This window comes from Pipistrellus kuhlii, unplaced genomic scaffold (assembly GCF_014108245.1).
Source record: "Pipistrellus kuhlii isolate mPipKuh1 unplaced genomic scaffold, mPipKuh1.p scaffold_m20_p_50, whole genome shotgun sequence".
Taxonomy (NCBI): Eukaryota; Metazoa; Chordata; class Mammalia; order Chiroptera; family Vespertilionidae; genus Pipistrellus; species Pipistrellus kuhlii.
This window is the reverse complement of record NW_023425552.1, coordinates 1,706,679-1,729,466: the sequence shown is the minus strand read 5'-3', so window position 1 is coordinate 1,729,466 and position 22,788 is coordinate 1,706,679. Positions and strand designations below refer to the sequence as shown.

At 52.6% G+C, this 22,788-nt stretch overlaps 1 protein-coding gene and 1 long non-coding RNA gene across 4 annotated transcripts; one reads left to right on the top strand and one right to left on the bottom strand.

Moving 5' to 3' along the window:
• The first annotated feature begins 384 nt into the window (after nt 1-384).
• Nucleotides 385-9,409, top strand: LOC123651418. The gene is made up of 3 exons (XR_006740123.1): nt 385-834; nt 4,156-4,158; nt 9,006-9,409. It is a non-coding gene; the product is annotated as an uncharacterized LOC123651418 (long non-coding RNA).
• On the bottom strand, nt 1,388-22,580 carry LOC118706387 (zinc finger protein 260-like). 3 transcript variants are annotated; one of them, XM_045573449.1, is made up of 3 exons: nt 22,397-22,580; nt 4,870-4,993; nt 1,388-3,408 (listed from the first exon to the last, which is right to left on the bottom strand). In XM_045573449.1, exons 1-3 carry the CDS (start codon nt 22,397-22,399, stop codon nt 1,502-1,504), a joined length of 2,034 nt encoding a protein of 677 aa, XP_045429405.1. In that variant the 5' UTR covers nt 22,400-22,580; the 3' UTR covers nt 1,388-1,501. The 3 variants fall into 3 exon arrangements, with proteins under 3 accessions (XP_045429405.1, XP_045429404.1, XP_045429406.1); XM_045573448.1 differs by lacking the exon at nt 22,397-22,580 and adding an exon at nt 6,459-6,968; XM_045573450.1 differs by lacking the exons at nt 4,870-4,993; nt 22,397-22,580 and adding an exon at nt 6,459-6,970.
• Between the last annotated feature and the right edge of the window lie 208 nt (nt 22,581-22,788).

Sequence of the window (22,788 nt, the reverse complement as noted above, 5' to 3'; positions counted from 1 at the left end):
GTGCAGAGGAGACCATTAAAGACACCGCATGCCCTCCAGCCGGCCGGTGTGGCTCAGTGGTTGAGGTTTGACCTATGAACCAGGAGGTCGTTTGGTTCCATTCCCAGCCTGGGCACATGCCCAGGTCGTGGGCTCCATCCCCAGAATGGGACGTGCAGGGGGCAGTGGACTGATTGATGGTTTCCTGTAATCATTGGTGTTTCTTTCTCCCTCTCCCTTCCCCTGAGATCCATAACGATTAAAAAACAAACAAACAAAAACAGGAAATGCCAAAACCGGTTTGGCTCAGTGATAGAGCGTCGGTCTGCAGACTGAAAGATCCCAGGTTCGATTCTGGTCAAGGGCATGTACCCAGTAGGGGGTGTGCAAAGAGGCAGCTGATCGATGATTCTCTAATCGATGTTTCTAACTCTCTGTCCCTCTCTCTTCCTCTCTGTTAAAATATATGTAGTAGATGCCTCCTACATAGCCCCATAGTGGCCAGGATCAAACCTGCAAATTAGAACCACCAAATCACGCGGTCTTTCAAGGTCCAGGGAAGTCATGCACTATATGCCAATATCCGTCAAAGAGTGATTGTCTGGCATTATACTGTCCCTCCTAAAGCACAGAAATGATGGTATCCACACAATATCTGTTCACTCCGAATGATGATGATCACAATTGTGCTTGAAAATCATCCCTGGATGTGACTATAACAAAAAACAAACAAACAAAAAAAGGTACAAAAGAAAAAGAAAAAACACCTTTACTAAAAGATCATAAACCAGAACAGAGGACAGAAAGCATTTGGTAGCCTGGTGAATGAGAACTTGAAACAATCCATCACATCACGTGAGAGCCATACTGTCCCGAAAGAGGTGGTAGTTGTTGTTTTTTTAAAGTATATTTTTATTGATTTCTGACAGGGAGAGGGATAGAGAGATGGAAACATCAATGATGCGAGAGAATCATTGATTGGCTGAGGCAGCACTGCTTAGCTGAGGATAGCTGCCCTGGAAGAATCCTGGTGCATTCCCTCGTCAGAGAGAAAGGAATGAAGATCCCATCAAGAGCTGGAGTAGTTTGGCTCAGTGGTAGAGCGTTGGTCTGCGGACTGAAAGGTCCCAAGTTCAATTCCGGTCAAGAGCATGTACAATACATTGTTTGCGGGCACATCCCCGCAATTAAATTAAATTAAAAAAAAAAAAAAAAAAAAAAAAGAGTTGTCTTCAGTGTTGTTAGTCTGAGTGAGAAAAATGAAACACTGCTTGCACATTTTAATATATTTTTTTTTTATTGATTTCTTTTACAGAGAGGAAGGAAGAGAGATTGAGAGCTAGAAACGTCGATGAGAGAAAGAGTCATCATCGATCAGCTGCCTCCTGCACACCCCCTACCGGGGATGCGCCCGCAACCAAGGCACATTGCCCTTGACCGGAATCGGACCCGGGGAACCCTTCGGTCCGCAGGCCGACGCTCTGCCCGCTGAGCCACACCGGCCCGGGCTGGCTTGCGCGTCTTACCGCGTCCCCCCCGCGGAGTGGACCCTCCTGAGGTGCGCGGCGAGGTGGGCGCTCTGGCGGAAGGCCGCCCCGCACCTCCCGCACGGGTACGGCTTCTCGCCGGTGTGGACCCGGCGGTGCTGCGTGAGGTGGGACTTGTAGCTGAAGGCCTTGCCGCAGTCGCCGCAGGCGTAGGGCCGCTCGCCGGTGTGGCTCCTCAGGTGGTGGGTGAGGCTGGCGTTCTGCCGGAAGGCCTTGCCGCACTGGGCGCAGGCGTAGGGCCGCTCGCCGGTGTGCACCCGCAGGTGCACCGCGAGGTGGTCGCTGCGGCGGAAGGCCGCCCCGCAGTCCGCGCACGCGTGGGGCCTCTCCCCGCTGTGCACCCGCCGGTGCTTGGCCAGCTTGGCGTTCTCGCCGAAGAGCCGCCCGCAGTCCCCGCACGCGTACGGCTTCTCGCCGCTGTGCGCCCGCCGGTGCTTGGCCAGCCTGGCGCTGGCGCCGAACAGCTTCCCGCAGTCCGGGCAGGCGTAGGGCTTCTCGCCCGTGTGCGCCCGGCGGTGCTGCTTGAGGTACGACTTGTCGCCGAAGGACTTCCCGCAGTCCGGGCAGGCGTAGGGCTTCTCGCCGGTGTGCACCCTCCGGTGCTTGAGGAGCGTGGTCCGCACGCTGAAGGCCCTGCCGCAGTCCGGGCAGGCGTACGGCTTCTCCCCCGTGTGCACCCGGAGGTGCGCCGTGAGCTGGGCGCTCTGCCGGAAGGACGCCCCGCAGTGGGCGCACGCGTGGGGCTTCTCGCCGGTGTGGACCCGGACGTGGTAGGTGAGGTGGGCCCTCAGGCGGAAGGCCGCCCCGCACTCCCGGCAGGCGTACGGCTTCTCGCCGGTGTGCACCCGGCGGTGGTTGGCCAGCGTGGCCCTCTCCCGGAAGCACTTCCCGCAGGCGGCGCACGCGTGCGGCCTCTCGCCCGTGTGCACCCGGAGGTGGGCGGTGAGCTGGGCCCGCTGGCGGAAGGGCCTCCCGCAGTGGGCGCACCCGTAGGGCTTCTCGCCCGTGTGCACCCGGAGGTGCACGGCGAGCTGGCCCCGCCGGCGGAAGCGCATGCCGCAGTCCCGGCACGCGTGCGGCTTCTCGCCGGTGTGAACTCCGCGGTGCCTCGTGAGGTAGGCCCGCCGGCGGAAGGACATCCCGCACTCCCCGCACGCGTACGGCTTGTCTGGGGCGGGCGCGTCGTCATGCTGGCGGAGGCTGGACGTGGGTCTGAGCGGCTCCCAAAAATCGCTGGGCTCGTCCGGCGTGTCTCCGGTGTGAACTCCCCGGTGTCGGAGGAGGGTGGAGATCTGCCTAAAGACGTTCCTGCATTTGTTACCCTCATACATTCGCTCTCCAGAGGAGACACGCTGACGCTGGACAACATTCAGGTGGTCGCTGCAGGCGTCTGCACAGTCGCCCCCCCGAGGATGACTTTTTCCATCCGGAAATTCCTGGGAAATCTCCCTGCTGCCGTGTAGGTCCTCGGTGTTGAGAGCGGCCTGGTGCTGGGGAGGCTCGGAGTTGTACTGCAATTCTTCTCCAACCTCCCTGCTGATCGATAAGTAGAAGCTACAGCTGCTCACGTAGGATGCCCTGTCCATCGCCTGTTTCCAGGGATCCTCTCCACATTCTTTCCTCTGCTGCTGCTGCTGGGGAGGGTTTGCGCGGAAACAGAGGTCTCCAACACGTGCGTCGCCACAGAGGGCTTTCGGCTCAGAGTGTGCTGCGTGTGACTCCGTCAGGTGCAGAACGTCCTTCAAAAGCGAGAAGCACCGCGGACACGGAAGGGTCTTCTGAGTGGCTGGAGCTGTCTCGGGATCTCTGACCCGGGACTCTCCTCGTATAGACACGCTCTGCTCAGAACGGGTCTCCTCGTCATCCATGTTATGCCGACAACCTGAAAAGCGAGAAATGGTGAGGAAATAAGTGAATGCTGAATGTGGTGACAGGGGGGGGGAAGTCCCATCGCAAAAGTGTGTTATATAAATCATTCGTCGGTCCCGTGAAAATGTCTTAAAATGAGAGATGTGCAGGCAGGATCGATGAGGCTCCTGTGGCTTCCTGGGTTAAGGAAAGTCACAAAACAGGGAGGCCTCCGCAGAAATAGGACACAAACACGACAAGTACCACGTGGATGAGAATATGCATCTCTAGCCAATCCTTCCACTGACAGCATTCAGCATGGCTTGTCTGCTGGGGACGGGGGTGAACGGTAGAGGAGGCTGGATAGGTCGTAAATCCCAGGTAAAATTCAATAAAGGGGTAGCTGGTTTCACGGACCACTTAGCATAGGGGTGTCGAACTCAAACAGAGAAGGGGCCAAAATCTAAAATCCAGCCTACATCGCGGGCCGAACGGTTTACTGAACAGTCGTAAACTGTCATTGTGATGGAAACGCAGCGGAGTGAGTGCAGTGATGACAGCGCGGTGCGGGCCACATTGCAAGGCCTGGCGGGACGGATTTGGCCCGCGGGCCTTGTGTTTGACACATGTGACTTAGCACATAGGTGCACCTCGTAACACACGTGCAAATCAATGTTGCAGAATACTGCCCAGGCACCAGTGCAGAGGAACAGGTGATAAGGAGGTGAGCAGTCGGCACTGGCCCAGAGCAACGCAGCTTGCTATAGTATTCAGGGAAGAGAATGTTACAAACAACCAAACGAGGGACTTACAAGAACAGCCCATGGTCCACGTAAGTAAAGACCATGACATGGCACAGGGCGTCACAAAGAACCTGTCTCTGGGGAAAGCGTGCTGAACGTGAGTCCAGGCACGTGGACACGTGTCAGTTTCCTACGAAGATAAACTGCAAGCCGGGGCCCATGAAGTTCACTGCAAGACTCCCGACTCCGCCGAAACTGGTGTGGCTCAGTGGATAGAGCGTCCGTCTGCGGACTGAAAGGTCCCAGGTTCGATTCCGGTCAAGGGCATGCACCTTGGTTGCGGGCACATCCCCGGTAGGGAGTGTGCAAGAGGCAGCTGGCCGATGTTTCTCTCTCATTGACGTTTCTAGCTCTCTATCCCTCTCCCTTCCTCTCTGTAAAAAATCAATAAATATATATATATTTTTTAAAAAAAAAAAAAGACTCCTGACTCCTTGCGACTTGTTGCACTTTTTGAGGTAATGGCTGTTAGGGATGTTCGTGGAGCCTTTTGCTCAGGACTCTCTACAGAGCTCATCCCTGGCAGCCACAGCACATTTGACAGGACGGGTGTGTGTGTGTGTGTGTGTGTGTGTGTGTGTGTGAATTAAAAGGAGCCATGATCTGGCTGTAGGAAGAGAAAGCTATGCCTGAGGAATAAAGGAAAAGAGAGGTCTTCACCTCAGGACAGGGTGAGAACGTGAAGGTCTTACCGACAGACGACACAAGTGCAAACGCTTCCAGCATCACATCGCAGTACAGACGTCTCTGAGCCTCACCCAGGAGCCCCCACTCCTCCTGAGAGAAGCCAATGGCCACATCCTCAAAGTTCACATCCTGTATGAATGGGGACAGTACAGCTCATGATCAGAGTCACTCCTAACATCCTATGTTTGTCATACCCCCCACCCTCCACATCCATCTGCCCTCTCCACTCTGCGCATCAGAGAAAATTCCAGACCTTCATGCCATGAAAGCCAATGTTGTCTTTTTTAGAAAAATATATTTTTATTGATTTTTTTACAGAGAGGAAGAGAGAGGGACAGAGAGTTAGAAACATTGATGAGAATCATCGATCAGCTGCCTCTTGCACACCCCCCACTGGGGATGTGCCTGCAACCAAGGTACATGCCCTTGACCGGAATTGAACCCGGGACCTTTCAGTCCGCAGGCCGACGCTCTATCCACTGAGCCACACCGGTTTCGGCCCAATCATCAGTCTTTACCTGTCCCCGTAAGCCACCACATCCTACACAAAAGGGCAGTTCCCATAATCCCTCTCCTCATGACCCTCTGGGCATCACAGCAGAGGCCGGACCTGGCACAGAGGTGGGGGGGCCTAACCACTGCTCCATCCCCTTTGGGAATCCTGTCTCAGGCCCCACAAGAAAGCTCTGGGTGCCAGCAAGGGGCAAACCTGGGGAACAAGAACCTGTCCCCCAGGGGAACCCCTCCTCCACTGGCCAGTAACCAGGCCGGCAGCGGAGGCCCCCATCCTCTCCTCCCGCAGGTCACTCCGGGCCTCAGCTGCATGTCCGCTCCAGGCCCAGAGGAGCAGCCACAGCGGACAAGGGGCGCTGTGCGGCCTCAGCACCAGCCTCCGCCTCCCAGGTCCCTCCCAGGGCCGTCTCCGGGCCATTAATTCCTAATTCTCCACCCTTTTGGGCCCCGTGTGCTCCCCTGGACCCTAACACCCACGGCCCCAGCTTCTGCAAAACCCACACCGCATGTCTGTGTTGCCTTTAGATTAAGGTGACCAGACATCCCGATTTCTAACAATTTGTCCCGCGTCCCCCGGCGTTTTTAAAAAAAGTCCCAATTTTTGGAAAGAATCTTTGAAATCTTTTGGACTTTTTTTTTTTTTTTTTACATTTTTATTGATTTCAGAGAGGAAGAGAGAGGGAGAGGGAGATAGAAACATCGGTGCTGAGAGAGAATCATGGATCGGCTGCTCCCAGCACGCCCCACACTGGGGATGGAGCCCACACAACCCAGGCCTGTGCCCTTGACTGGAATCGAACCCAAGACCCTTGAGTCTGCAGGCTGATGCTCCATCCACTGAGCCAAACCGGCTAGGGCTCTTTTGGAATTTTTTTAAAACGCCGCGCGGGACGCGGGACAAATTGTTGAAAATCGGGACCGTCCTGCCAAAAGCGGGGCGTCTGGGCACCTCACTTTACACCCCACACAGGCCCGGGGTCCCCATCCTCCCCGCTCGGTCCCACCACCGCCTCCTCACACGGTGGCTCTGCCGCCCCCCACCCTCCTCCCCGTCACCCCCGCGCCCCCGGGAGGGACTCACCATCCTGAGCGCGGGGCCCGGGGCGGCGGAACCGGGGGGTCAGGCTGCGGGGACGCTGGGAGCGGGGAGGAGCCGGGGGGCGCGGAGACGCCGATCTCCTCGTGCTGTGGGGGCTCCGGGCGCCTCAGACACGCCCCGCCCCGCAGGCAGCGGCTCCCCGGGCGTCCTCCTGCTCCCCGACCGGCGCCCTGAAGCCTGGGAATCGCTGAACAAAGGACCTGAGAAGTTAAAATGACCACCAGGAGGAGGAAGGCGGAAGTCCCGCCCTAACCGGATGCGCAGACGCGGAAGTATCCTTTAGCTCCGCCCACGCGGGCGCATTGCCCTCTGGGTAATGTAGTTTTCTCACCTCCCGTTGGCCTATGAGCGCCCCCAGTGGACGGTGAATAAACTTGTGTGGCACAGCAAGGGACCCCTGGGGAAGGAGAAGGTGGGACCAGAGGCCTGGCTAACGGGAGTGATTAGGGGGTGATCAGGCTCGCAGGCAGAAGCGGTTAGAGGCAATCAGGAAGGCAGGCAGGCAGGCAGGCAGGCAGGCAGGCAGGCGAGCAGTTGGGAGCCAGCAGTCCTGGATTGTGAGAGGGATGTCCGACTGCCCGTTTAGTCTAAACGGGGGTGGTGGTGGTGGTGAGGGGTCCCAGATTGAAGAGGGGGTGCAGGCTGGGCTGAGGAACACCACCACCTGCTCCTCCCCATGCACAAATTTTGTGCACCGGGCCTCTAGTAATTGATAATAACACAAATATAAACTCCCCTTGGCCATTTGTGCCTCATTTTGTTGGGTGCAATCATGCTCACTGAAAGCCACTGGTTTGGTTACCGGGCAGGGCACACGCCTTCCTGAATTCCCAGGAATTGGTGGTGCATGAGGCAGATGATTGACGTTTCTCTCTCTCTGCCATTCCTTTAAAAATGTAATAAAAATACATCTTAAAAAATATATACAAGAGTAACTTGAAAAAGAGAATTAACTGTGTGTTTGGCATGCTCACAACTGTAAGCCTACGTTTTCCCCAACATGGATGTGGCCGAAACCAGTTTGGCTCAGTGGATAGAGCATCGGTCTGCGGACTGAAGGGTCCCGGGTTCGATTCCGGTCAAGGGCATGTACCTTGGCTGCGTGTACACCCCCGGTGGGGGGTGTGCAGGAGGCAGCTGGTTGATGTTTCTCTCTCATCGATGTTTCTAGCTCTCTATCCCTCTCCCTTCCTCTCTGTGAAAAATCAATAAAATATATATATTATAAAAAAATGGATATGGGTAATAGAAGCCTAGTTCATCTGTGATGGATTCTTAGCTTTCTCCGTAAGTTCAACCTCACCAACAGTGCACGTTGCAAATGACCATCCCCTTGCTCGTCATTGGTACATATATGTAAGCCTTGCAATGTGGTTCCATATAAGTCCTAAATATCCTTCTGTTGTTTGAAAATTAAGATGGCGATGGTATATAGATACAACCATCTCTCTCTTCATTTCTTGGGAGGACCAGCCCAGCCTTAATGGCAACAAATATTGACAAGCGGTAAAGACTATTGCCATCAGCCCAGCTGGCGTGGCTCAGTGGTTGAGCATCAACCTATGAATAAGGTCACGGTTCAATTCCCGGTCAGGGCACATGCCCGGGTTGTGGGCTCCATCCCCAGAGCAGGGCATGCAGGAGACAGCTGACCAATGATTCTCAACTCATCACTGGTATTTCTCTCTCTCGGACATCAATAAAAAATAGATATATTCCTTTTATTTTATTTTTACCCCTTGCTTTTTATTAACACAAATTGTCTGCAGACTGAGGCTAACGAGCCACATGCGGCTCTTTGGCCCCTTGAGTGTGGCTCTTCCACAAAATACCACGGCCTGGGGGAGTCTATTCTGAAGAAGTGGCGTTAGAAGAAGTTTAAGTTGAAAAAATGTGGCTCTCAAAAGAAATTTCAATCGTTGTGCTGTTGATATTTGGCTCTGTTGACTAATGAGTTTTCCTACCGCTGTTCTAAGGCAATGTGGAGATATACACACTTCCAAGGGTAGGGTTTAGTTTACAGAGTCCATTGTCAGAATAGGGAATAGCCTATCAAAACTATATATATGTATTTTTTTAAAAAAAGTATTGCCGTCAAAATCAACAGGAATGCTGGCTGCTTACAAAGGACACATCCTGGGACAGATTATAGGGTTATCCTAACTCTAGCTCTTTTGACTTCTTGCCTGTTGAGCAACCAAAATGCACAAAGTCATGGGAGTCTTTCTTTCAAGCCCGTGGGCCGCAGGAAATAATAAGCCGATACTGGACAGAAAGGGGTTGCCTGCCATTACGCTGTGCCTCCCAAAGCACATAGAATTTGAGACACAGTATTCATCTCCACATGCTGGAAGAACACATTTTTGTGGTCGCAAATCATCCGTCGCAGTGAACAAAACCAAAATTAAAGTACAAATGTAAAAAAAACAACAACACCTTAACAAAAGGTCATAAACCAGAGCAGAGGAGAGAGCAAGTGGTTTGCAGGTTGGTGAATAAGAATGCACCCAAATTTATTAAAGCATAAAGGTGAGTACCACGATGTCCCTGAAAGAGGTACCGTGTTTCCCCGTAAATAAGACATCCTCCGAGAATAAGGCCTAGCGCATGGAAAGATAAGACATCTCCTGAAAATCAGACCTAGCGCAACTTTGGGAGAAAAAAATTAATATAAGACACTGTCTTATTTTCGGGGAAACAGGGCAGTGCTTCTTGGCTGAGAAGGGGTTGCTCTGGATGAGTCCTGGGTCAGGTCCATTTTCTTCTCACAGAGAAATGAATGAATGAAGATACCGCCAAGAGCTTGGAGGAACCATAATTACTTCCAGCAGAAGTGAGGACACGGGCCGAAACCGGTGTGGCTCAGTGGATAGAGCGTTGGTCTGCGGACGGAAGGGTCCAGGGTTCAATTCCAGTCAGGGGCATGTACCTGGGTTGCGGGCACATCCCCAGTAGGGGGTGTGCAAGAGGCAGCTGGTTGATGTTTCTCTCTCATTGACGTTTCTGGCTCTCTCTATCTCTCTCCCTTCCTCTCTGTGAAAAATCGATAAAATATATATATATATATTTTTTTAAAAAATGTATAAGGGACCTGGCGGGGTGCATGTTCTCATCAGCGAGGTTTTACATCCATGTAAATAAGTCCCCTAGCGTCTCCTTACGTGCTCTTTATTCTTTTCTTTTTTTTTTAATATATTTTATTGATTTTTTTACAGAGAGGAAGGGAGAGAGATAGCTAGAAACATCGATGAGAGAAAAACATCGACCAGCTGCCTCTTGCACACCCCCTACCGGGGATGTGCCCGCAACCAACGTACGTGCCCTTGACCGGAATCGAACCTGGGACCTTTCAGTCCGCACACCGATGCTCTAACCCTGAGCCAAACCGGTTTCGGCTCTTATTCTTAGAGTGAGAGGAAAAAAAAAAAAAAAAAAGGAAGCCGTCCCTCTTACGGCCCTTCTCTGCGGTGAGCTCTGTTGCGGTGGGTGCAGAGGTTAGACCTGTGACGGGAGGCCTGCCCGCATTCACTGCACCCGTGGGGCCTTCCCCCCGGTGTGAACTCGCGCGTGGCATCGAGGCGCGTGGGGGCCGGGGGAGTTCCCACCCTCCCTGCGCTTGCTGCACCGGGCCCTCCTCTGGTGCCGGCCGAGGCTGTAGCTTTTGCTGAAGGCCTTGCCGCAGGGGCCGCACCGGTAGGGCTTCTCCCCGGTGTGGACGCGGCGGTGCTTGGTGAGGTCCGTCTTCTGGCTGAAGGGCCTGCCGCAGTCGCCGCAGGCGTAGGGCCGCTCCCCGGTGTGAACTCGCCGGTGCGCCGCCAGGTCGGTCCTCTGGCTGAAGTGCCTCCCGCACTCGCCGCAGCCGTAGGGCTTCTCCCCGGTGTGGACGCGCCGGTGCCTGGTGAAGTCCGACTTGTAGTGGAAGGACTTCTCGCAGTCGCCGCACTGGTACCGCTTCTTTTTAGCGTGGGCTTCGCTGTCTTCTGTGCTCTCACCCGACACCTTCCTGCCGCCTGCAGGGGAGTCCGTGCTTCCATTATGCGCTTTCCCACGCGCATCAGACTCATCGGTCCCGTCTCCGGAGGCGCAGAGACCTCTCCGACGATGATGATGACGACGACGACGAGCAGCAGCTTTCTGTTTCTGACCGGCGGCCCTTCTACACCCAGTCCCCGGGGGATGTGTTTCTCCAAGGGCGACCTGGTGCAGGAGAAGCCGCGAGATGGCCGGGGGGTGCTCCCCAGCCTCTGCACCAGCTGCGGGCACCCCGGATAAGAAGCAGCGGCAGCGGGTCCCAGGCGGGGCCCCCTGCGTGTCTTTCTTCCAGGGCGTCTCTCCGCTGGCATCCTTCCGCCGCCGCCGCTGCTGGTGAGGGTTTGCACGGAAACACGAGGCACCGGCGAAGAACACGTGCTTCTTGAAGGATGCCACCTGGGGCGCGGTCAGGTGCAACGTATCTTTTAACACCGAGAAGCACGGCCTGCACAGATGGGTCCTCTGGGTGGCTGGTGCTGTCTTGGAAGGCCTGACCTGAGAATGTCCTATAGGGACACTGTGCTCAGAATAACCCTCCTTTCTCTCTATAAAAAAAATTAAAAAAAAATAAAAATAAAAAAAATCAATAATATATATAAAACAAACAAACAAACAAACCCAAGATATTCCCTGTACCTCCTTCTCTAGAGATACGTGCAAACTAAATTTTCTAAGTATTGCCGAAACCGGTTTGGCTCAGTGGATGGAGCGTCGGCCTGCGGACTAAAAGGTCCCGGGTTCGATTCCCGCCAAGGGCATGTACCTTGGTTGCGGGCACATCCCCAGTAGGGGGGTGTGCAAGAGGCAGCTGATCGATGTTCCGCTCTCATCGATGTTTCTAATTATCTCTCTCCCTTCCTCTCTGTAAAAAGTCAATAAAATATATTTAATAATAAAAAAAAAAATATTCTGAGTATCAGTGAAAGACAACAGGGGAGCAGCCATCGCTTGCCAATAGCATTCGGCTTGCAATAGTATTCCGGGAAGGTAATATTACAAACAACAATTAGAGGACTGTCTTTTTTTTTTTTTTTTTTTTAATATATTTTATTGATTTTTTACAGAGAGGGATAGAGAGTTAGAAACATCGATGAGAGTGGAACATCGATCAGCTGCCTCCTGCACACCCCCTACTGGGGATGTGCCCGCAACCAAGGTACCAGAATCGAACCTGGGACCCTTCAGTCTGCAGGCCGACGCTCTATCCACTGAGCCAAACTGGTTTCTGCTAGAGGTCGGTCTTACAAGAACAGCCCCTGGTTCATGTATGTAAAGAAGATAACCAACACGGGGTCTTTATCGACAGGAAAGCTGCAGAAGTGGAAGCCCTGGATCTGGATATAGTCACCCTCCCTGGGAGTGGAAGAGCAGGAGGGACCTGTTAAGCCGTCTGTAAGCCCGCTGATACCCAGACACTTCCTGCCGTTTCTATGGCAATCGGTGTCAGGGAGGTTTATGGAGTCTATTGCTCAGGACTCTCCGCGGAGATCAGCGCTGGCAGCCACAGCCCGTTTGACAAGATAGTGGGGGAAATGAGCTGAGCCCATGGTCTGTCTTTTTTTAATTTATTTTTATTTTATTTTATTGATTTCTTACAGAGAGGAAGGAAGAGGAATAGAGAGCTAGAAACATCGATGAGAGAGAATCATCCATCAGCTGCCTCCTGCACACCCCCTACTGGAGATGTGCCTCCACAACCAAGGTCCATGCCCTTGACCGGAATCGAACCCGGGACCTTTCAGTCTGCAGGCCGACGCTCTATCCACTGAGCCACACCGGTTTCGGCTGGTCTGTCTTTGAGAGAGAGAGAGAGAGAGAGAGAGAGAGAGAGCTCTGTCTGGAGAATGAATAAAGAGCAGGCATCCCTTCAGGACAGGAGGAGCGATGAGAAGGTCTTACCTCTGAACGATACCAGTGAGAACACTTCCAGCATCACATCGCAGTACAGACGTCTCTGAGCCTCATCGAGGAGCCCCCACTCCTCCTGAGAGAAGCCAATGGCCACGTCCTCTAAGGGCACGCCCTGTCATGACGGGGACAGACCATCCCGTGGTTACATTCCCTCTCGAGATCCCAAGCTTGTCCTACGCCCCGCTGCCTGGCTCCCTCCACTCCCCACGTGAGAGAGAACAGCGGGCCATGGGCCCACCAAAATCCATCTCTCCTTATAGTCCTACGGATGCTGTGTCTTCCCACCACATCAAGGCGGAGGAACACAGACGAGATACTCTGTACTCTGGTTCTCAACCGTGAGCCAGTTGTCTCCTCAAAAACAGTGGGTGTCAGGAACACAGGGTAGGAAGAGTTGTTTCACATGAAAGGAATTGGGATGGATTTGCCACTTGTCTTTGTCAGGCAAGACCCCCCATGTTGTCCTCCAAATAGGCAGAGCAGCCGGCCCTGCTCCACCATCTTGTGATGGCGTGACGGTCAATTTGCATATCATCTCTTTATTAACCTGTTAACCAGGGAGTTCCCTTTTTAATTACGCAACCTGTAACTGGTGCGTACTCTTTCATTGGGACATGTCAGCACGTCACGCCCGGAGGACGTAATTTCATATTATTATTATTTTTTTTATTTACACTTAATTAAAATAAATGATATATATGTTTTTTCTTTTATTTATATATAAAGCACAAAGGAAAATACAAAATTACAAAAAAAAAAAAACAGAAAAGGATACCAACAAAAAAAATGGAAACATCGAATTAAAAAATTATAAATTTTACAAACAATTATAAAGATTACAAAAACTATATACCGTCTCTCTCAGGGCGCAACATATATTTCCAGGATGTATTCATACATCCTACCTGTTCCCGATATTGTTTACGTTTGATGTATTTATACGACCTGCTCAGTTAACAGGTTAAATAGGAGATATATATATATATATATATATATATATATATATATGTAATTTGATTTTTTTTCAATAGAGAGGAAGGGACAGGGAAAGAGAAACCTGGATCAGCTCTGGATCAGTTGCCTCCCACATGCCCTTTATCCACCCACTGGCTACCCACTGAGAAAATGAGGCTTGTGCTTCAACAGGAATTGAATGGACAACAGACTGAAGGGTCCCGGGTTCGATTCCGGTCAAGGGCACGTACCTTGGTTGTGGGCACATTCCCGGTGGGGGGTGTGCAGGAGGCAGCTGGTCGATGTCTCTTTTTCATCGATGTTTGTAGCTCTTTATTTCTCTCCCTTCCTCTCTGTAAAAAAAACAAAACAAAAAACAATAATATATATATTTTAAATAAATAAATAAATAAATAAATAAATAAATAAAACAGAAAGAAGAAATAATTGAAAGTGTAAGTGATTTGATTTTAGTCTTGTTAGGCAATACCCTTGTTGTCCCTCACATTGTTTCTCAAAGACACCAAATACTTGACATCTGGACCCCAATCCCAAGGTGCTGAGGCCTATTGCTTTGCACTACCTGCTGCACAGAGTTCCTTTTTAAAAAAATATATATTTCATTGATTTTTCACAGAAAGGAAGGGAGAGAGATGGAGAGCCAGAAACGTCGATGAGAGAGAAACATCGACCAGCTGCCTCTTGCACACCCCCTGCCGGGGATGTGCCCGCAACCAAGGTACATGCCCTTGACCGGAATCGAACCCGGGACCTTTCAGTCCGCAGACCGAAGCTCTATCCATTGAGCCACACTGGTTTTGGTGCACAGAGCTCTTTCAACAAACGCTTCTCTCCCCCAGCTTCCTTCCCAGAGGCACAACTCCAAAGGGAATGCAAATCTGCCTTGGCGAGGACAAATGGTACTCTAATCCTCTTCTTTTCCAAAATGATAGTTCACCACCTCCATACTCTCTTGCCCCGGACCCTTCTCCCTTACCCATGCCAGTGGGCATTTTAAGGCCTGGGTAAGCACGATGGATGCTATCTCAGCGGTCCGCAAACTCATTCATCCACAGAGCCAACTATCAACAGCACAACGATGGGAATTTCTTTGGAGAGCCCCAGGTTTTTTAAACTTAAACTACACAGGTAGGTACATGTTTATGAACTTAATGAGAGTCCTCCTCAGCTGGCCTTCGCTAAAAACTCAAGGGGGCCGAAACCGGTGTGGCTCAGTGGGTAGAGTGCCGGCCTGCGGACTGAAGGGTCCTGGGTTCGGTTCCGGTCAAGGGCATGGACCTTGGTTGCGTGCACATCCCCAGTAAGGGGGTTGCAGGAGGCAGCTGATCGATGTTTCTCTCTCATCGATGTTTCTAACTCTTCATCCCTCACCCTTCCTCTCTGTAACACATCAATAAAATATATTTTTTTTTAAAAAAAGGAAGAAAAAAAGAAGGAAAAAAAAATGCTTTTCATTGACTCAATGGCTCGGGGTTCCAGGAACTGGAACTAGATAGATAACCTTTATTTTTTTTTTTTATTTTTTTAAATCCTCACCCTAGGATATCTCCCCATTATTTTTATTTTATTTATTTATTTTTAAATATGTTTTATTGAGTTTTTACAGAGAGGGAGAGAGAGGGATAGAGAGTTTAGAAACGTCGATGAGAGAGAAACATCCATCAGCCGCCTCCTGCACTCTCCCAATTGGGGATGTGCCCGCAACCAAGGTCCATGCCCTTGACCGGAATCGAACCTGGGACCTTCCAGTCCGCAGGCCGACGCTCTATCCAGGTTTCGGCTATAGATAACCTTTAGAGATAGCTCCATCTGGCTTCTGTAACAAACTCCTTTCCCAAGGAAGTTCCTCATTCCAGTGTCTAGCAGGATGTGGTTTTGCCTTCTTTATAAGTGTGTTGCTGCGTTCCCTGGAGGCTGCAAGGCTTGGAGAGCTTGAGATTAGAGATTTCTTGATTGGATGACTCGAGGGAAACATTACACCACCACCGTATCCGACACAGAAGGGCAGTGCCCTTAACCCCTCTCCTCATGACCCTGGGCACCACACAGAGGCTGGACCTGGCACCGGGAGGGGGCGGGGGGGATGGTGGCAGGCGGGCGGCGCTAACCACTGCTCCATCCCCATTGGAAATCCAGTCTCAGGAACTACAAGAAAGATCCGGGTGCCAGCGAGGGGCAAACCTGGGGAACCTCCCCTCCCTTGGCCAGCAACCAGGCCGGCAGCGGAGGCCCCCATCCTCTCCTCCCGCAGGTCACACCGGGGCCTCAGCTGCATGTCCGCTCCAGGCCCAGAGGAGCAGCCACAGCGGACAAGGGGCGCTGTGCGGCCTCAGCACCAGCCTTCGCCTCCCAGGTCCCTCCCAGGGCCGTCTCCGAGCCTCCCGGGCAGCCTAACGGATCCATAATTCTTCACTAAGGTGACCAGATGTCCCGATTTTTAACAATGTGTTCCGCGTCCTCGGCGTTTTTAAGAGTCCCGACTTTTTAAAAAATATATATTTCATTGATTTTTTTTTTTTTTTTTTTTTTTTTTGCAGAGAGGAAGGGAGAGGGACAGAAAATTAGAAACATCGATCAGCTGCCTCCTGCACACACACCCCCCCACCGGGGATGTGCCGCTACCAAGGCACAGGCCCTTGACCGGAATCGAACCCGGGACCTTTCAGTCCACAGACTGATGCCCTATCCACCGAGCCAAACCGGTTTCGGCTAGATCTCTTATTCTTTTTAAAATATATATATATTTTATTGATTTTTTTTTTACAGAGAGGAAGGGAGAGAGAGAGAGAGCTAGAAATGTCGATGAGAGAGAAACATCGGCCAGCTGCCTCTTGCACACCCCCTACCGCGGATATGCCCACAACCAAGGTACATGCCCTTGACCGGAATCGAACCCGGGACCTTTCAGTCCGAAGACCGATGCTCTATCCACTGAGCCATGTGACAGTCGGCCTAGCCATGTGACAGTCGGCCTAGCTGGCCATAGCCAGCCCAAGAGATAAGGTCTCTGGAGACAGACCAGACCAGAGTGGAAAATTTAAAACTTGGTGCCTGGAATTCCTCTACAGTGAAGCATGCAAACCTCCCTCTAGATCTAGCTAGGAGATTGGCATCAGCAAAGCTGCAACATCCTGCATTCCTGCTTGAGAAAGAACAGACAAGTCTGTACAAATCGCCTGGGAACAGCTAAGTATGGCCAGGTCTTTGTCTTTTTTTTTTTTTTTTTTTTAATATATATATATATTTATTGATTTTGTACAGAGAGGAAGGGAGAGAGATAGAGAGTTAGAAACATCGATGAGAGAGAGAGAGTCATCCATCAGCTGCCTCTTGCACACCCCCTACTGGGGAGGTGCCCGCAACCAAGGTACAAGCCCTTGACCGGAATTGAACCTGGGACCTTTCAGTCCACAGGCCAACGCTCTATCCTCTGAGCCAAATCGATTTCGGCCAGTTCTTTGTCCTGAGGGGCCAATCAGGGAGTGACAAACCAGCAGTGGGATGGGATGGGAAAGAAGGTGTAAGAGGAGGGACTGCCCCTCCATCGGGGCTCCTGCCTGGGTGTTTGCCGGCTGCTGCGTCAGCCACGGTTTGAGCCCGGATTCGAATCCGTAATAAATTTTTGTTTGCTGGCTTAATCAGATTGGTTTCGGTGGTCCATCTCTTGGGGACTCACTCCATAGCAAGCCACACCGGTTTCGGCTCAGTGGATAGAGCGTCGGCCTGCGGACTGAAAGGTCCCAGGTTCGATTCCGGTCAAGGGCATGTACGTTGGTTGCGGGCACATCCCCGGTAGGGGGTGTGCAAGAGGCAGCTGATAGATGTTTCTCTCTCATCGACGTTTCTAACTCTCTATCCCTCTCAATTCCTCTCTATGCAAAATCAATAAAATATATTAAAAACAGCAGGTTTCTCCTGGCTGTGCTGGCCAGGGTCAGCATTGCCCCCGGGGCGCCCCAGCCCCTCGCCAGAAGATGTGGGGTGACACACCTGTGTCCAGAAGAACCCACTGCCCCCCCCCATGAGAGCATCCTCTTTGCAGAAGCCGCTTTTTGCTGAAACTGCAAGGCTGTCAGAAACCGCTTGAAGCAAAGCTTGGATCCACGGCCAGGTGTTATGGCTTCAGAAATGTTTAAAAACTTTCCTCGGCTTGTATAACTGATACTTCCTTTCTTCTTTTGTTATAAGTTAGAACCCATCAGAGAACACCAGAGCCCCTAGGTTAGAGATAAAAAGTGCTTGTTGTCAGTGAAATAAGAAATTAAGTATATACAACTCACGCCGAAACCGGTGTGGCTCAGTGGTAGAGCGTCGGTCTGCGGACTAAAAGGTCCCGGGTTCGATTCCGGTCAAGGGCATGAACCTTGGTTGCAGGCACATCCCCAGTAGGGGGTGTGCAAGAGGCAGCTGGTCGATGTTTCTCTCTCATCGACGTTTCTAGCTCTCCATCTCTCTCCCTTCCTCTCTGTGAAAAATCAATAAACTATATTATAAAAAAAAAAAAAAAAAGAATATACAACTCAGGTAAAAACTGCTGTTTGAATTTTTTTTTTTTAATCAATCTTTATTATTCATATTATTACAAAGGTTCCTCATTTCTTCCCCACTCCACCAGGTTCCCACCCTACTCTCCGCCCCCTCCCCATCCCCCATTGTCCTCATCCATAGGTGCAGTTTATGTTCAGTCTCTTCCTCCCTCCCTTTCCCCGATAGTAAATCCCTTTTCAGATAGTAAATCAGTTACTTAGCATTTTCTCATATCAATAATACCACCACATGCCCAATGATTCATTTCACACAAAAGACATTTCCAAATAGGTCAACCAGCCTCATCCAGGCCCCACCCAAGGCACTCACAGATCAACACCCCAGCCCTATACTAACTCAACACATCCAGATCTGAGCCTTCATCACTTGATTCAGCAGACCCTCAAGTTCCCGCAAAAGTTTCCAGCCATGTCTGAGAGGCCGCCGTGGGGCAGGGGCAGGCGAGGAGCGAGCTGTTCCAGGCCTGGCTGTTCCGGGCCTGGCCTCTGTTGCTCTGGTTTGTTCCACAACCAGCTGTTCCGGGTCTGGTCACTGCCGCTCCCGACCTAGTTGCTCTGGACCTGGCTGCTGCTGCTCCGGGCCTGGCCGCACCCGACCCGGCTGCTCCGGGCCTGGCCGTTCCCAGCATGGCAGCCGCTGCTCCGGGCCTGGCCGCACCCGACCCGGCTGCTCCCAGCCTGGCAGCCGCTGCTCCGGGCCTGGCCGCTCCCAGCCTGGCAACTGCTGCTTTGGACCTGGCCGCACCAGACCCGGCTGCTCCGGGCCTGGCCGCTCCCAGCCTGGCAACTGCTGCTTTGGACCTGGCCGCACCAGACCCGGCTGCTCCGGGCCTGGACGCTCCCAGCCTGGCAGCTGCTGCTCCGGGCCTGGCTGCGCCAGACCCGGCTGCCCCGGGCCTGGCTGCGCCAGACCCGGCTGCCCCGGGCCCGGCCGCCCCGAGTCTGGCCACTCCCAGCCTGGATGCTCCGGGCTTGGCTACTGCTGTTCTGGACCTGGCTGCTCCCAACCCGGCTGCTCTGGGCCCGGCCACTCCGGGTCTGGGTGTTCCTGGACTGGCCTCCCTGGGCTTGGCTGCCTCCGCCTCAGGCCTGGCTGCCACTGCCCCAGGTCTGGCTGCTCCAGTGCTGGCTGTTGTTGCTCTGGTTCTGGCTGCTGCTGCTCTGGGGCCTGGCCGTTGCTGCTCCGGGCCCGGTTGCCATTGCTTTGTGCCTGGGCACTCTAGGCCTGGCCGCCGCTGTTCCAACATTCTGTCCTTTTTTTTTTTTTTTAAAACGCATTTATGTTGCAATGTTGGCTGGTGAGTTGAGTTCTGACTTAGTCTTTGAATTTTCAAGATCTTCTTTGTATTCTTTCTTAAGTAATTTTACTATCTTTTGCTCTCACTTGATGTCTTCACATTGAGAACTTTGGTTTCTTCCTCCTTGTCCTGGGGGCTCAGCAGATTGGCCTGTGGCACCCCTTTGTTCTCCGCGGGCTCCCGCGCTGCTCCAGCCTGTTGCCGGGGTCGGCGCCGCCCAGGAAGCAGCCCCCGGCCTTGGCTCCGTTGCCCGCGCTCAGACGTCGATGGCTCAGGGGCACCCCCCTCCCCCGGGGGCCCCGTCACCCGGCTCCCTGCCGGTGCCCAGCTGGCTGGTGTCTGGCAGGGGCTCCTGCTCCCTGTCGCATTCCTCCAGTCTGGAGCTTTTTTTTTTCTCTCCTTCCCGCTAGGGGAGTCCAGGATCAGAGTCAACAGACTGTCCTCTGCGCGCAGTGCGCATGACTCTGGGGGCTCCGCTTTTCGCCACTCCCCTGGGATTTCGCCACTCCCCTGGGATTCCGCCTCACAGCCCCGTCTCCCCCCGCCCGAGCCTGGGTCCCCAGGGTCTGGTCCAGGACTGGGGTTCAGAGCAGTCAAGACTGAGGCTCAGCGCCGCCAGAGGCTTTGTTTCTTCATGCTAGGGTAATCCAGCATCAGAGTCAACATTCAGTCCTCTGCGCGCAATCTCCGGGGGCCCTGCTTTTTGCTGCTCGCTTGGGATTCCGCCTCACAGCCCCATCTCCCCCTGCCGGAGCCTGGGTCCCCAGGGTCTGGCTCATAACTGGGGCTCAGCGCTGCCGGTTCAGGGGTTCAGCCCAGGCTGGGGGTTTTATTTCCTTCCTGCTAGGGAACACCAGGCAGTACCCAGCCCTCTCCTCCTCTCCGGCTGCGACGCGCGTGGATGCGCAGCATGTCTCCGTACCTTAGGCTTTTTTTCAGCTCCTCTGATTTCCCTTCTGGTTTTCTCTTTCCTTCTTGTTGTAGAATTTTCAGTCAGTCGACTACCTGTAGCTCTGGGCCATGTCCACTCTACATTTTAGTTGTATTCCATTGAAATTGTTGTGTGCTGCTGCGGTTAGGTGTCTACCCGAGCAGCCATCTTGGATCCCCTGCTGTTTGAATTTTAAACCTGCTAAGGCAATTTTCCTGTGCCTGGGACCGTAACCTTTGGAGATTAGTTCTGCTTCTGCAAGATAGGGCCACATTCCAATGTCCAGCAGGATGTAACTGGAAACGACCCTGTGGGCTGACCCCAGTTTTTAAGAATATAGTCTTTAGGATTTAGAATTTAGAACAAAGGAAAATTCCTGTGGCTTGAACTGTTGCAGAATTCCCAAGCGGTCAGACGGTGCAGGGGGAGAGTTTGGAGAGACTTGCTTTGTTCATCGTGCGATGGGCTTCGGGAGGATGAGTTCAAGTTCTGGGCATGGCGACAGGCAGAACTCCCTTTTTTTAATTAAAGAGCCAGCCCTATGCGCACTTAGTGGTTATCTCCATGCTGGCCTCGAAAACAATACAGTTCTATCCATACTTTGGTAAAAACTGCTGTTTGAATGTTAACCCTGCTAAGTCTGGCTCGTGCATTTGTTTAAAACACTGGATACTTACCTCAGCTTCCAGGTGGAGACCTGGAGGCTGAGGCAGTTTTCCCAGTGCCTGGGACCAGAACTACAGGAGACTGATTTCCACTGACTCAGTAACCTTCAGAGATAGACACTGTAGATAATCTCTGAGCCCTGCTTCTGTGTTATCAGCGATCGCAAGATCGGGCCACATTCCAACGTCCAGCGGGACACGACTGGGAACCCAGTCTTTAGAATTTAGTCTTTAGGATTTAGGAACAAAGGAAAATTCCTGTGGTTTGAACCTTTAAAAGGGACTGCCTACCCCCTGAAACGGGCGGTCATGTGGAGACCGCCTGCGTGTGGTGCTCTCTCTCGCCAGATATTTCAATAAATCCTTGTCTGCTTTTTTTTTTAATTAATCATCAGCCTCCGGTGGTCTTATTTTGAACCCAGGGTTCGACCCCACAACAATGTTCCCAAAAATCCTAGTTTAGCACTTTTTTTTTTTTTTAAATATATTTTATTGATTTTGTACAGAGAGGAAGGGAGAGAGATAGAGAGCCAGAAACAAGGATGAGAGAGAGTCATTGATCAGCTGCCTCCTGCACACCCCCTGAGGAGTGGAAAATTACTGACCTTGCCTGGAGGGTAGAAAGTTACTACTCCCTCCCCCTCCTGGACCTGAAGGCCAAATCAACAGTCTGGGTTAGTCAAGGCTGAAGGCCAAATCAACGGTCTGGATTAGTCAAGGCTAAAATAACAGAATGAATCAAGAGATTAGGCCATCTGGCCCATGCATGCAACCAATATAAGCAATATAGAAACTAATCAGCTTCAGCCCCTTGGACCTCCACCCCCTTGTTTGAAATGTGCATAAAAAGCTGGATTTGTAACTGCTTGCTGCTGCTGTTGCCTGCTCCTTCCTGGCGGCAGCAGCCCAGATTCGAATCTGAAATAAAATTCTTTTGCTTCCTCAAATTGGACCGCTGAGGAGTTTGTTCCGGAATTACTCGAGTTGGGTGGGCGTCCGCGTGCGGGTGGTCTCCACTTCACAACACCCCCCACAGGGGATATGCCCACAACCAAGGCACATGGCCCTGACCGGAATCGAACCCGGGTCCCTTCAGTCCCCAAGCCGACGCTCTATCCATTGAGCCAAACAACTTCCACAAGGTGATTCTCATCATGAGAGAGGTTTGGGAAACACTGCCTTGGACTATACATAATTTTTATTTACTTATTATATTTGTAAATTGTACTTAGGTTGAAAAAAAAATTTTTTTAAAAAAAAACAACATATATATATATTACAAGCCTATGTGTGCGTTCCATGGAAATGTTTGTGGCTCCACAGAGACCCAATCTTTCATCAAGGACCCCCCCCCCCCCCCCCCCTGCACCCCCCTCCCCCCGGTCAATGGTGTCCGGCTTTACCCACGTTAACATCTGGTCCCCTTACCTTGACACCCCAGACGGTGCCTCTCCCTGGCCACCCCGACCCCCGCCTACATGCTCAGTGTCACCACCGCCTCCTCACTCTGCCGCCCTCCACCCTCCTCCCGGTCACCCCCGCGCCCCCAGGAGGGACTCACCATCCTGAGCGCGGGGCCCGGGGCGGCGGGACCCGAGAGGCGGGAGGGTCCGGGGGGTCAGGCTGCGGGGACGCTGGGAGCGGAGAGGAGCCGGGAGGCGCGGAGACGCCGATCTCCTCGGGCTGGGGTGGCTCCCGGTGTCTCAGACACGCCCCGCCCCGCAGGCAGCGGCCCCCAAAGACCGCCTCCTGCTCCCCGACCAGGAAGAGGAAACAGGAAGTCCCGCCCTAATCGCGTGCGCTGGCATCAACGTGCCCTTTGGCTCCGCCCACTGGGGGAGGCGCACGGCCTTCTGGGTAATGTAGTTTCTCCCCAACCGCCCATGGAGTCCCAGCATCCCTGCCAAAGGGACTTGGGGAATGAAGGTGTTGTGGCTCAGCAGGTGACGCAGC

What these genes read in the sequence shown, in the direction of transcription:
- LOC118706387 (XM_045573449.1), bottom strand. An exon ending in TGCACTTGTGTCGTCTGTCG is followed by an intron (nt 3,409 to 4,869) that starts GTAAGACCTTCA and finishes CTCGCTTTTCAG; the next exon opens with GTTGTCGGCATAACATGGAT.